Source organism: Eurosta solidaginis, chromosome 3 (assembly GCF_040869045.1).
Source record: "Eurosta solidaginis isolate ZX-2024a chromosome 3, ASM4086904v1, whole genome shotgun sequence".
Classification (NCBI taxonomy): domain Eukaryota; kingdom Metazoa; phylum Arthropoda; class Insecta; order Diptera; family Tephritidae; genus Eurosta; species Eurosta solidaginis.
The window spans coordinates 282463687-282477618 of record NC_090321.1 but is presented as its reverse complement, the minus strand read 5'-3'; the positions used below and the strand labels follow the sequence as shown (position 1 = coordinate 282477618).

The 13932-nt window shown below is 35.7% G+C and overlaps 1 protein-coding gene across 3 annotated transcripts in view; it reads left to right on the top strand.

Annotated features, from left to right (window-relative positions):
- Positions 1-13932, top strand: part of robo1 (roundabout 1) — a 610999-nt gene that overhangs the window by 538037 nt on the left and 59030 nt on the right. For all 3 annotated transcript variants that reach the window (XM_067776766.1, XM_067776767.1, XM_067776765.1), the window contains one exon: positions 10700-10860. In XM_067776766.1, the coding sequence (XP_067632867.1) occupies positions 10700-10860 (161 nt within the window). The remainder of the gene's footprint in view (positions 1-10699; positions 10861-13932) is intronic.

The following is a 13932-nucleotide window of genomic DNA, read 5'->3' as shown; positions in this document are numbered from 1 at the left end:
AACTTCAGATGCCCAAGCATGTACACCCCGAAGTGCCTGAGCCATCAGAGAGCTGATTGTTGTTAGGCATCTGTCACTTATGATGACTGGAACGTCAACTGCATATGTCGTGAGTTTTACTGGCACTCTGTCGAATCGGTTTTTTGATGGCCAGCGTCCACAGCATTGCTGATAGTACCCCGCCCTGCGGCGTTCCTCTGTTCACCGATTTTGTTGCCTCGCATGGACCCATTGCGATGTAATCATTCTGCAGCTTAACATGGAGCCGACCCAATTTATCTACTCGAGCCGTTCTCTAAGATTTTGGGACGTGGTTCAGTTTTATGCATCCCTCAAAGATTATTCTAAGCCACTCTACAATCGTTCGACCTGCCATCTGCAGCGTAGCAGGGAATATTCCATCCGGACCCGCCGATTTGACCTCGACAAAAGTTTTTATTGCCCATTCATTTTTGGTATTTGGCACCAATCCTCGAACCTCTCGCTCCGTCTAAAAGTTGTTACATACCTCTTCCGTAACCATCTCTTGAAGGGAAGGGTGTATTAAATAGTGCCTCAAAGGACTCTTCAATACTTTGTGACCATCCCCAGTCGTCATTTTTTATCAGTGCCTGGACCGCGCACGTCCCTTGTATACGACCCGGAGTTAGCGTTTCGTGAGAATTATATCGCTACGAAGTGCTGAAAAAACTATTTAAAATTAGAAAACTAAAAATTTAAATAAGAAATATTTGGCGATATTTCTTCGGCCGGAGCTTGCCCCAGGACGTTCTGTGTGAAAGGTGCATCACGCTACCACTACACCACAGCAACTTGTTCTTTACATCTGCCATTACGCAATACAACAAGGAACAGCGTTGACTTCAAAATTAGTTTTTATATCACTCGGAAAAGTGTTAATACTGCACTAAATTGTTTGTGCATCTTCCGAATCAGCTAAACAAACTACGCACACACCTTTTGTCGATTAACAAGATCGCTCTGACCAGATGTGGAGTACACACGGCCTGCCTATATAATAGCATTCACTAAGGCTTCCTTGGTGATTGGGGCTCTGACTGGTCAATTTTCAAGAAGAGCCTATGCGATACGTCTTAAATTGGAAACTACTTTGCTGCTGCAGCTGCATGGAGGACGAAGACAGGGAATAATGGAGTCACTTAATTTTTGACTGTTCAGCTTTAGCCAATGTCGAGATCAGTCTTATTCGAAATTATAATCTCGGATTAATAACATATCATGGCAGCCCCATTGTTTTAGCAAATATTTGAAGTGGCTTACAGGCCTGATTAAAATTAACAACATTAGCACGAAAAACATTTATAACTCTTGAATCAGTATTCATCAACGGGTGCTCACCAAAAATTACTTACTTACATATTAGCACCATTTTACAGATATTTAATTGTGCATAATTCCGCACACCAACAACACAATTTCAACCAAAACTATCAACCACACTTGAACTAACAAACTCAGCGAGGAGCAACAGCAATGAAAATATTTGAATTTGCATTTTCTTGTTGTGAAATTTGCTAATAAATTCCGTGGAAAATCGTTGAGCCGAAAACTATAAAGTTCTGCATCAAATACACACGAGTGCAAATAGTTAGCAGCGAGTTAATTTTAGGGTGGGGCAAATAAGTTAAACTACGGCATTCATATTGAGGATCGAATATTTGGCAACAATATTAGTGCGAATGTATGTGCGTGGCATGTTGTTTGTGGCATGTGGTGCAAAATGCTCATATTATATGTGTAGCCTGTGGTAAATCAAATTTTTATGATGCATACCGCAAAAGATCTAAAAAAACATATACTGAGATTCCACATATGTCGTCCATAGAGGTGCAAAGTGGCGGGCGGTGAAGCTGGTTTTAAGATGTGTGAGATGCGCGGTAAAAAAATATCGATGCTTATTTCTTGCGAAACAGTAAAAGCTAATGTGCTTTGTATTGGTTTTACAAGAAATAATATTTTTTTGCAATGTTTGCTTTTACTTTTTGCAGTGCACGGCTTAAGATTCTATGAATTTTCTGCATACTTAAGTTATACGCTTATTCTGCTAAGCACCGAAAACATCAAAGGATAAACTTTAGTATCTAACGTAATAAAGTTTTTAAGAAAAACAAAAAATTTTTTGCATTTCTAAGATAATTCATTGCTTTAAGATTTAGAAGATATGAGTGTTAGTGGGTGCGATGGTTTGCTCGTCACTACACACCGCTAGTGCGTTAATGCGATGAGTAACAACTGAGATATCATCAAACTTAGTACACGAGCTTAGATAATAACTACGCCCACTTTTTCGATATCAAAAATTTTAAAAATTAAAAAAATGGTACAAATACGGGTAAAGTGATGAAACTAGGCGACCATCGACAAAACTTTCCAAAACTATCGGCGATTGTCTATAAAGCGGTAAATCAATCAAGAAAGCAGAAAGTCTTAAAATGTGATACTCTGAATATAGTGATATTCCATGAAATAGCGCCACGAAAAATCAAAATCGCATAGCTATAAAAAGGAACCTATGGATTCAACGATTTGTTAGTAAAAAGTAGAAAAGGTAAATTTTGAGGCTTCAAATTGAGACATCAACGTAATTCATAAAGTCGAAACCATTGCCTCAAAAATTTAGAATTGGTTACAGTGTACTACTATGGGTGTGACTTTAAATAGAACCAGTGAAAATTTCTTAACTTCAGTCGTGTTGAGTTATATGACTGATTGTAATTTCTTTAAACTATGTAATCAAATTGAAGAAAGGCAATTGATTTGATGTCCAGAATGACTAAGTTGTATAGCCAGAGTTTTTGCTTACCGCTGAGCTAAGACTGATCCCATAATACCCAAGTTTCTCACAGGAACTGGCGGGGATGCTCCTTTGATCGGACCCTAAGGACCTTTTTTATTGCTCGAATATCTGACTGCGGGAGTGACTTTAATAACTGCACTTCTATTTGTGCAAATGATTCATGTTGTTTTGTCAGATCGAGTCCTTTACTCGTTTCCCTCGTTGACTCATGACTATGCGCTCGTTATGCTGCTGAGACATTCATAGAAATGTCATGATAAACTCTGAATTATAGAGCATTTTATACATTCCATACAAATTACGTAATATGTGCGAACTATACCTAAACCAATATGATCCTACGGCTATGTTTTGATATTTTAAAATTGTTCTAAGTAAGAATTGGACGTTGGAGGATCTTCGCTTTGATTTCGTCTCACCAAAACATGAGTATTAACTTGGTTGCTGCTCAATGAACTGAATGAAAACATACGTCAAAGGGGGCAGGGTAATGGCTCATATAATGCATAATAGAAATTTTAGGCTGTGCATCAAAGTTGTTGAACGGTAGTTCTATAAAAACTTTACAACCAGAAGATAAAGGAGCTATCACAAACTAGTAGATTGGAGGTCTAGACATTGTTTTAAAGCTAGCGAATACAATGGATAGTCGAACATACATACATTGAGCTAGAATGAATTCTGGGCCCGTATTACGTGTTACGATCAATGTCTGAAACCCATTTTTACTCAAGCAATATCTATACAACGGACAAACTTTTTTAAAAATTATAATAAGGAATGGATCTAACGAGTACTATTTGTCGCTAGTTCAAATATACCATTAATCTGATCCTTCAAGAGCTATTGTGATTTAAAAAAGGAGCTTCGATCATGGATCGTAACACGTAATACGGACCCTGCTTAATAAATTTCAATTGTCTTTTTAATGAAACCGTAAAAACTCATGTCACTGGACATGACTTAAGTTAACGAATTGCACCTGGCTTTTTTGAATTCTTGGTATAACGGCTTAAGCATTAGATATGTATCGTTGCTTATCGATTCCAACTGAACTTAGACTTTCCTACTTGTTACAGAACAACTTTACGTAGCACACTTGTCGGACGCTCCTCGTAGCATTTCAAGGACCTACAATTGCATTTTAAGTGCACCATTTAAAAATATTGAAGTTAAAATAACTGTCGTCACACGCCTGACGCACAACATAATCTACATGTTTTATGCCACTTACATTAGTTTTTATCTGGGCAACTGTCAGCGTTATTCACACGCCATAAATTTTTGGCAAGCCAAGAAAAAGTCAAAAAGCAAAAGTATTTTTAAAAGACACGCTTTCCTTTTGAATTTTTTGCTCAGTAAGTAGCACTCAGCAAAGATTTACAAACCCTTTATGCCATATTTACGTGACATTTTTGCTGCGCTTTAGCAAATGTCACATAAATTGCATATTTAATATTTGCGAAACTGACAGATGCTTCTAGGTGCTCTTAGTGCGTTGTACAAATTGACCTGAACACACATTGACATACACAGCTACGAAACCGTAAGGTAGCGTAGACATAAATGTGTGGTCGGTCGTGATTTTTTCAAATTTTTTTTTTTAGTTTCTGCGTACTTACATAATAATTGTTTCTTAAAACTCATTTGCTGCTAACAGCAATTTCTGTACATACATTGAATATCATTTAAAACATAGAAAAGAAAAAAATTTAAATTACAGTAATTTGTGCATGTGACTCTAAATATTGGTGCTTCTCCAACCGATTGCACTTATCGCGGAGAGGACATAATTTACCAATAAAATTAGCATTTTTATTAACATTCCGGCACAAGCAAAAATAGTGCAATACTACCTAACATAAAAAAAATCTTAGGCTTTTGTACATTTTTTCCCACTGTGCAGTCGTGACATGTTGCTTTAAATTACGCGTAATATGGCGTAAGCTGTCTGTTTTTTTTTTTTACTGTTCGAAACCTCTTGCAGTTTGCTGTTTCGCTAGTTGCTACAAGCAATGGAAGACTGACGTACTGCCTGACGTTTTCTTTTGCTGCACAATTTTCAACTCAATTTGCATAAAACAATTTGGTGCCCTTGTCGTGAGTCCTCCTGGCTGTAAAGGACCACATTCACATGTGTATCATGAGTAATTATGTATGCATGTGCGCTCGCAGACGCCAACACGGCTGTCGATTCATCTAGATGACCAAGCTAATTGCCAACGGCCATTCGTCTGGAAATCGCCCGCATCAACCAACTCCACAAACACATGTTGCCACGACATTGATTTGTGGTCCTACTTTATTGTAATTTATGCACTCAAAACCGAAATGTAAATGTGAAGAATCATTTGTAAAAACCATTACTTAGCCCTTAAGATTAGTTCCATTACATACATATAACCAGAACAGCATATCCCAATTTCTGAGTCCAATATATTTTCGTATGGACCACTTCTGCTATTTACTGAGCGAATTAAAGAGAGGAAAAAATAAAAATTATTTCTGATTTTTGAATAAAAAATCAATCCATTTATCGATAGCCTGGGTTATAAAAAACAGGGAGAAATTTTAATAATCCGTGAATAAAAGTGAATTCCATACTTTTATTTTTTAAGGAGAGTATATTCAGTTTAATAGTAACAGCTAAATTTTTTCCGAAAATTGTCATAACCCAGTTTTATTTCATACATTTATACATTAAATAATATAAGAACTATTGAAATTTTATCCTGCGGTGATTATGGTATGATAGGCCTTGAGTTCAACTATAGTGCGATCGCGAGTAGGCTGGCAATGTCAGACCCCGCTTGCGACTGCAACGAACTATTTTACGATTAAAGATATCTGGATCCCGGGCCATAGTGATATACCGAGCAACTGTTAAGCGGATCTCTTAGCCCGTAACGGTACAATTTAACCAGATGAGAATGGCTGCAGGCTGCTCCTGCATATATGGGCCTCGAGTCAGCTCAGCGAGCGTTGGGCGGTTATAAGTTATCGACTCCCTGTGTGTCGTTTTATCACAAAAATTGTCATGCATTTCTGCTCTTTCTAATCAATTTGCCATCAGAACCACATTCTTCCTTCATAACAATATTCAACAATACTTCCTTTAGCAATTTTTACCCTTAATTCTTTTTAAATTTTTTCGGCATTTTTATACGCTGGACATCAATCATTCACAGGCCAAGTTTTTACATTTGTAATACAGCGAAAAATTGAAATTAATTGATGGCCCTTCGGCCAAGAGTTAAAAACCTACATAAATATAAAATTGTTTTTATAAAATAAAAATAAAAAAATCAAATAAATTGCTTGAAATATTTTGCATCGTTCGCGTTGGACGTTTATTAAAATAAAATTTGTATGCAGCAGGATGCGTTGCTACGCAAATTGTTGCAATACTCGCGTTCCACGTATGTAAACAAATTTCGATTAAATTGGCAGCGATCATTAAATTGGTTACCATTCTTATTTTTGCTGCTCGTTGCAACATACCCAGCGAACATTCAGATGCACAAAATACTCTTATATCAGTCCTTCTAGGAGTCCCAAATAAATGTATTTCCTTCGTTTCGGGGATTGGTCGCCCTATATGTCCAAGACTGGCCTTGTTAACAGCATATACATATTTTGTTTCTTCTTTTAGCCTTCTTAAATTTCAAAAATACTTTTAGAGCACATTTTGAAGTAATTTTTAATCTTGCAAGTCATTTATCATCTCTCGTTCCATTTCCCCTCTTCTGCTTCCTGATTCATTTCCTGTTTCTAGCCACTTTCCTATTTTTCTCACCTCTGCTTTTCGTATTTTCTATGTCATCGTACGGTGTTACATATTAATCAAGACACAAATCTTCCTCTTCTCGTTTCTCTTCTCTCTTGTTCTACCTGCCTTTATTAACTTACCCTTTTCTCTCCTGCCTATTTTTCATCCTTTTCCCATTCCTGTAATTGTTGCTATTCCTTTACCTACACTTGCGTTATTGTTACAATTTCCATTTCTAATGCTATGTCTATTGCTGTTTTTATTCCTTCTCGTTTCCTATTAAAATTCCTATTCTTATCCTATGCAGTTCCTATTGCTATTCCTATTCCAATTCTTATTCTTATTCCCATTTCTATTTCTATTCCTACATTTATTTATAGTTCGATCTCATTTCCTGTTCTTACTAATTTTCTTTTACCTATTACTATTCCTTTTCCTAGTCATGTTCCATTCCTATTCCTATTTTTGTTCCTATTCTTATTTATATTCCTCTTGCTATCCTTTTACCAATATCTACTCGTTTCCCTGTTTATAATGGTTTTCCTATTCTTATTCCCATTCCTGTTCATATTTCGACTTCTAATTATATCCCTTTCCCTACTCTCATTCCTATCCCTATCTCTTTTCCTAGTCCTGCTCGTACTCATGTTCTTGTTCCAATCGCGTTTCCTTTACCCGTTCATAATCCTATTCCTATTCCTGTTTCCATTTCTAACTCTATTCGTTTTCCTAGTCCTATTTCTATTACTGTTTTTTATTTCTATTCCTATTTCTATTCCCAATAATTTTCCTGTTCCAATCCCTATTGCTATTCCTTATCATATTCCTATTTCTTTCCCTATCCATAATCCTTCTCCTATTCTTATTCCTATTCCTCTTTCTATTTCCCTATTCCTGATATCCTAATCCTGTTCCTATTCCTATACCAATTCCTATTCCGCTTCCTTAACCTATTCTTATTCATATTCCTGTTCATATTCCTACTCCCGTTCCTATCCCTATTGCCACTCCTTTTTTATACCTCCTGCTATTGCTATACCCATTCCTTCTCCTATATATTTGTCTCCCTCTCTCTACCTCGTGCTTTCCCTATTCTCGCATGTTTCACATATCTGTGTCAACAAGAAATAACCACTTAAGTAGAGTGAGGGCGAAAATTCATGATTACCAACTTGATTTTCTGCACCAACTGTCGCATAATCCGCCTTCTTAATATCGTATATGAGGTCCCGTCAAGCGTATTGTGCGAAAGATTGAAGTTCATCGTGAGTGGGCTGATTGGATTTTATCAGCGCAGCTTCAGTCCTGGTAAATCTATTATTGAACAGTTTTCACTATGCGCCAAATCTTGGAGAAAGCCCGCGAAAAAAGAATAAACACGCTTCACCTCTTCGTCGATTTTAAGATTACCTTCGATAGTACGAAAAGGAGTTACCCAGATGCCGCTATATATGATAATGATGTGGTAAAAAGTGGTGTTGAGCCATTTCGTAGAGCGTGGACCATAACAACATGAAATGAAGAGGTTCGGGAAGTGTTCGAGAAAAAACTTCGTCAGCGACGGCAATTACAGATTTAAAACACAGCGGATATGCTGCTTTGGCCATGTTGTGCGAATGAAAGATGCTCCGTCCAAAAAAGTATTATAATCGGAAACCGCCTACGGACACAGAGGAAGAGAGCGGCCCAACTCCGCTGGAAGCGCCAGGTGGATATCGAGTGAAACTCCCTTGATGTTACCAATTGGCGCCAGTTAGCCTAACGAGAAAGCGACTGGGGCGCCGTGTTGGACGATAACCGTTTAAACAGTTAAGCCCCAAATAAGTAAGTTAGTAAGTATAAAGCAATATGAGCGCTATTCAAATACATAGAAATAATATGGATATAGTTGTGAACAGCGGATGCGTTGCTAATAACGCAGTTTTATAAATACAATGCCACTTATTAAGCTCTGTTGAATGTGCCGAAAATTATTCCAAACTAGTAGGTATTAAATATATACAAAATGAATAGCAGCAGAAAAAAAAAACAAAAGTAAGGAGTGGAAATGTGGAAAATGCATCTGCCTTAACCAATATGAATGTAGGTGAACTCGAGTTCAAAGCCCAGCGTCTGAAAACATAGCTGATGAAGAAGTGAAATTCAGAAATATGTCCTAGTAACATGCTGTTCACGTATCATTATCATGACTTTGGTATGGAATATAGACACGTGTAACAGATTTTATTAGCGATGGAGTGAAAACTTTAGAGGAAACTCCAGATATGTCACTGCGCGCATCCAATCTATCTACTACTCCACAAGTCACTTGATTCTTAATTCATAACAATTCATATACATACATATGGGGTATTCCATCCCATTTCGACCAATTTTGAACCCGACCCCTTTAGAATTGGCTGAAAGTTTTTCTTCTTTTTCTAGCTTACGAAAGACGTTTTTCAGAATTTCTTCAAATTTTTTCATCCAACTCAAAAAAAGTTATGAATTTAAAAAAAAAACACCGTTTTTGTTTTCAAAATGCTATAACTTTTTCAAAAATTGACCGCTTGGGATCTTGTTTTTTTTTAAATTTGTTTTTAAATGTACTTTTCAGAAAAAATACAAAAAAATTTTTGAATTTTTTTTTTTTTTTGTATTTTTTCAGTGTTTCGAGATTTTTCGAATTTCGCAATTTTCTTCTTTTTTTTTCTAATAAAAAACTTCAATCAATTCTGCAATCATCCCCACTAATCCCGGAATGGGCCGATTATTATTTTTTTTTTTATTTAATTGAAAAAAAAAAACTTTAAAAATGTTTTTGTATTTTTTTCCGAAAAGTACATTTAAAAAGAAATTAAAAAAAAAAAAAAACTATCCCAAACGGTCAATTTTTGAAAGTTATAGCATTTTGAAAAAACACCGTTTTCCAACTCAAATTAAGTTATGAATTAAAAAAAAACGGTGTTTTTTTCCAAATGCTATAACTTTTCAAAAATTGACCGTTTGGGATCTTTTTTTTTTTTAAATTTGTTTTTAAATGTACTTTTCGAAAAAAATATAAAAAAAAATTGTTTAAGTTTTTTTTTTTCAATTAAATAAAAAAAAAATATAATAATAATCGGCCCACTCCGGGATTAGTGGGGGTGATTGCAGAATTGATTGAAGCTTTTTATGAGAAAAAAAAAAATGGCGAAATTCGAAAAATCTCGTAAAACTGAAAAATTACCAAAAAAAAAAAAAACTTCAAAAATTTGTTTGTATTTTTTCCGATTTAAAAACAAATTTAAAAAAAAAGATCCCAAACGGTCAATTTTTGAAAAAGTTATAGCATTTTGAAAACAAAAACGGTGTTTTTTTTAAAAATTCATAACTTTTTTTGAGTTGGATGAAAAAATTTGAAGAAATTCTGAAAAACGTCTTTCGTAAGCTAGAAAAAGAAGAAAAACTTTCAGCCAATTCTAAAGTGGTCGAGTTCAAAATTGGTCGAAATGGGTTGGAATACCCCATATACACATATGTGCATTTATTTGAATTTCAAAACACAGCCATAAGGTTTAATATGTACATACATTTTTATTATGATGAAAAAAATATTTCTGGACGTGGGACTTAAAATCTCTTAAGTATATTCATATATGGGTTTCGGTGGCTCATTGTCAGTGAACTACCTGTCAGCACGCCAATCACTCATGTCATCTAATAGTGAATAAACCATGCTGTAGTTGCTGATGACAAGCAAAGCTGCAGGCGAAAAAGAGCCCTCTATTAAAATTTTGCACTAAAAAAAATAAAAAACATAAAAGCCTGCCAAAATGTTTGAGTATCTATTAATTTTTTGTAACACAAAAAACTTACCGATGTGTTCATGTTTTCTTTTTACCTTTCTTTTCATACTTTTATATGCATTTGGAATGGACATGGATGGCGTATCGCCGATGGCAATCAACGGTTCATATCGCGCTCACCACAACAATAAAACAACACTAACGGCATTTAACATTGATGGTTTCGTTCAATGGGGAATTGGCCAACATAACATATTTTTTTGTTGTTTCATCTACAATCACCATCATCATCACCCTGCTGGTACGCTTCTTTGATTTTCGTTTGGTTCTTATTCATTGCGGCAGGTGGAAAAGGGCAGCTCATCGCTGTTGCATCGTTCAGTGGATCCAAGCGCTTATCCGGCGCCGCCTGGCACACCAAAGGTGGTGAACGTCACACAGCATAGCATCGGTTTACGTTGGTCGCGCAGCCAAGAGAAGCCGGGAGCGACTAGTCCAATTATAGGGTGAGTGATGCATGCACAATTTAAAAAAAAAATTTTTTTGTTTCTTATTTTTGTTTTTTATTGTTTTAAATTTTGAATATTGCGCTTTTGTACGAAAATTTCATGCAGAATTCTTCATACGCCCCTAAAACGTCTCGTTTGCTTTGAGTAAATTTTTTTGTTTCTGCACACACACAATCATATCCTCAAGCGAGTCTTTTATCAACACCATTTCAATGCATTTATGAATTTGTTTGAAATTTAGCGGTATGTTTGGTTGCGGGTGTTGGTTGACTACTAATTTTTTTAAAATTTTCCCCAAAATTCTATGCAACAATTTGCTTTGTCGATGTTGTTAAGCAAATTGCTTTCCAATTTTTTCCAGGCTATATAGTACCACCATCATTACAGCTTTTAACTTCAAGAGTTTTTGTCTTTGTGGCTATTTCATTTTTACTTTGTGTAGCTGATTTTTGCCTGATTTGCCATGAGCATTGAAGGTGATTGACTTCAGCTTTGTTTAACAATTTTTCTCTATTTTACCAATAAATGAGAATTTATGCTTTGGAGTGGCTCCTAAATTAGTTTATGGCTTCATTTATGTAAAATTTATTCTTCGAAAGTTTGAATGAATGTGCATTGTTGAGGGATTGTGAGTGTCAAAAAAAAAAAAAGTTGTTTAACAAATGCACTGAAGTACATACAGAAAATAATTGGAAATATGAGCATCAGAGCTTACTTCGAAAGATTGTTAAGAGCAGTAATTGGGCAGTGCTTTGTTTCTACATAAAATGCATTGGAAATTTCAGTACATAATTGGTATTGATTTTAGCCATAAGATTGTGTGCAATTCATCAAAAAGCTCTTTTTAATAGTTAACTGAAATTTCTGTATCTTCCGTGTTATTTCCTTACGACTGAAAGAGTGGCTCGGGAAGTGTTGTAAGCAAGTTTTTCGAAATACCATTACTTTTCTTTTAAGTTATTGAGCATGTTTCACAGCAATTTATATAAAACGAATAGTCAGGTGTCAATCCGCTGAAAAAGACATTCTATGAAGCCTACTTTTTTCAGTTTATTGGTGCACTAAAGGTAAAATGAATATTTAAGGCGAAACAATCAATTGAAATTTATTCACACATCTTATGCTTCCAATGTAACTTGTCCCATCCGTCGCAAGCTAAAATGAGATTCTATTTTGTCTTTATTAAATATACAATATTTTTTTAGGTACATATTGGATATTACTTTCCCATTTAAGCATTTTTAAGTCAACCACTTACCTACATATATGGGCGGATGATTTTGCAGTCCCACCCGCCACTTAGAAAATTGTAGTTTCTCGCGTTAAGCTGTGTCTTATATATAAATATCTCACGTCACAGTGTTTGTGGTGGAACTCACTCGAAGCAGCTCGACCATCGCTCATTAAATTTTGTGAGCATATAATTTTGTGAGCATATTTATCAGGTCTGAGAATCGGCCAGTTTATTTTATTTTTATTCAAAATAATGGACTGGGACCTGGAGTAGGACTGGGATAGGGACTTGCACTGGCACTTGTACTGGGACTGGGACCGTGACTGCGATTTGGACTGGGACTTTAACTTGGGTTGTGACTGTAACTGAAGTTGGGACTGGGTATTGGAATGACTGATGGTGAAAAATAGGAAGAGCTGGAGAGAAAACAAAAGAAAGAAGGTGAAAGAACTTGATAAATAGGTAGAGTTGGGCAAAGAAAGAACGAAAGGAATAGATGGAGCGGGGGAGAGAGAAGGAGAGTGAGCTGAAGAGAACGAGCTGAGGAAAAAGGCGGAGAAGGAGAAAGAGACGCAGAGAAATACAGAGGTAGAGTGTATAAAAGGATAGGGAAAAGGGGGAGAGAGAGTTATGCAGATAGACCAAAGTTCGGACAGAACAATTCCTGATGGGTCTGCTAGTTTATATAAATTATAAGCTACGTATTAAATGAGTACTCGCATTTGTGTGATAAATTTTTAAAAATTATTCAGTTTCTTGTTAAATAGAAATTACTTAAATTCTGCGCCAGATACGCCAACTATTTAACGGACTTTTCCCTCGCTTATGCCTGAATTACTGTTATTTGAGTTACCGAATAGATTTTCAAAGTTGCAATACTTTACTCTATCACAATCCTTTTTCTAGAAATTGCTTCAGCCTCCTGGTGATCGATTTCCATCCAGTCATATTTTAAGTTCCTGAATGAATTTGATGACAAAACTTAATATTGTCGACTTTTGGTAAGAGTAGCGCCTTCTGCAGACTATTAAGTAGTTCGCACCTGGACTAATGCCGATTTGTTATATTTAAAACCTTGGCTGACTACTTTTTAAAATGATCGTTTCACCTTTGTTGTGTCATTGCCTTCGAATTCAAAACCATGCCCATCTAAAAACGGTTTATATTCAAAAATGCTAAAGGATATATTGTAACACATTAATAGCGAAACTCCTCTTTTACGAATTCATTCGAGTTGACTGGCTAAAAAATTGCTTTTGCCCCCAAAAATCTGAATTCCAATAGACAAGTGTCCATGTCGATGTGTTATTAAAATGATAAAAAACAGTTAAGTGGTGGAGAAAGCTCAGCTTGACTAGAAATACGACAAAAATATGAATAAAAGTCATTGTAACAAACAAAAATCCTGCCAATGGAGTAATTTGCTGTGAAGCGCTTAAATTTCGGATGCATTTTGCCTGGTTTTTGGTTGCATCCTTCGCCATTGCAACTTAAACTTTGTTGAGTAAATCTATTGCAACAGACAGCATGTGGCTAAAGCATTGTTTGTGGTAGTTTTTTTTTTTTTTTGTTATCCAATTTGAAGTGCATTATATGTAGTTATCAGCGCAGTTTTCGAAGTTTTGTTTTTATTTTTATTTATTTTTTTTTTTCAGATATTTTTTGAGACCGTCAATTTCAATACATTATTGTATACTTGCAACACAATCTAGCGGCTGTCTTGAAAAAGGCTTCCAAGAAAAGCAGAAAAAATAATAATACGGTATTTTGTAGCAACGGCAGCTTTAGGCCATTTAACGGCTGTAGCTGCTCTCTGATTAGTTGCATAGCGTTTC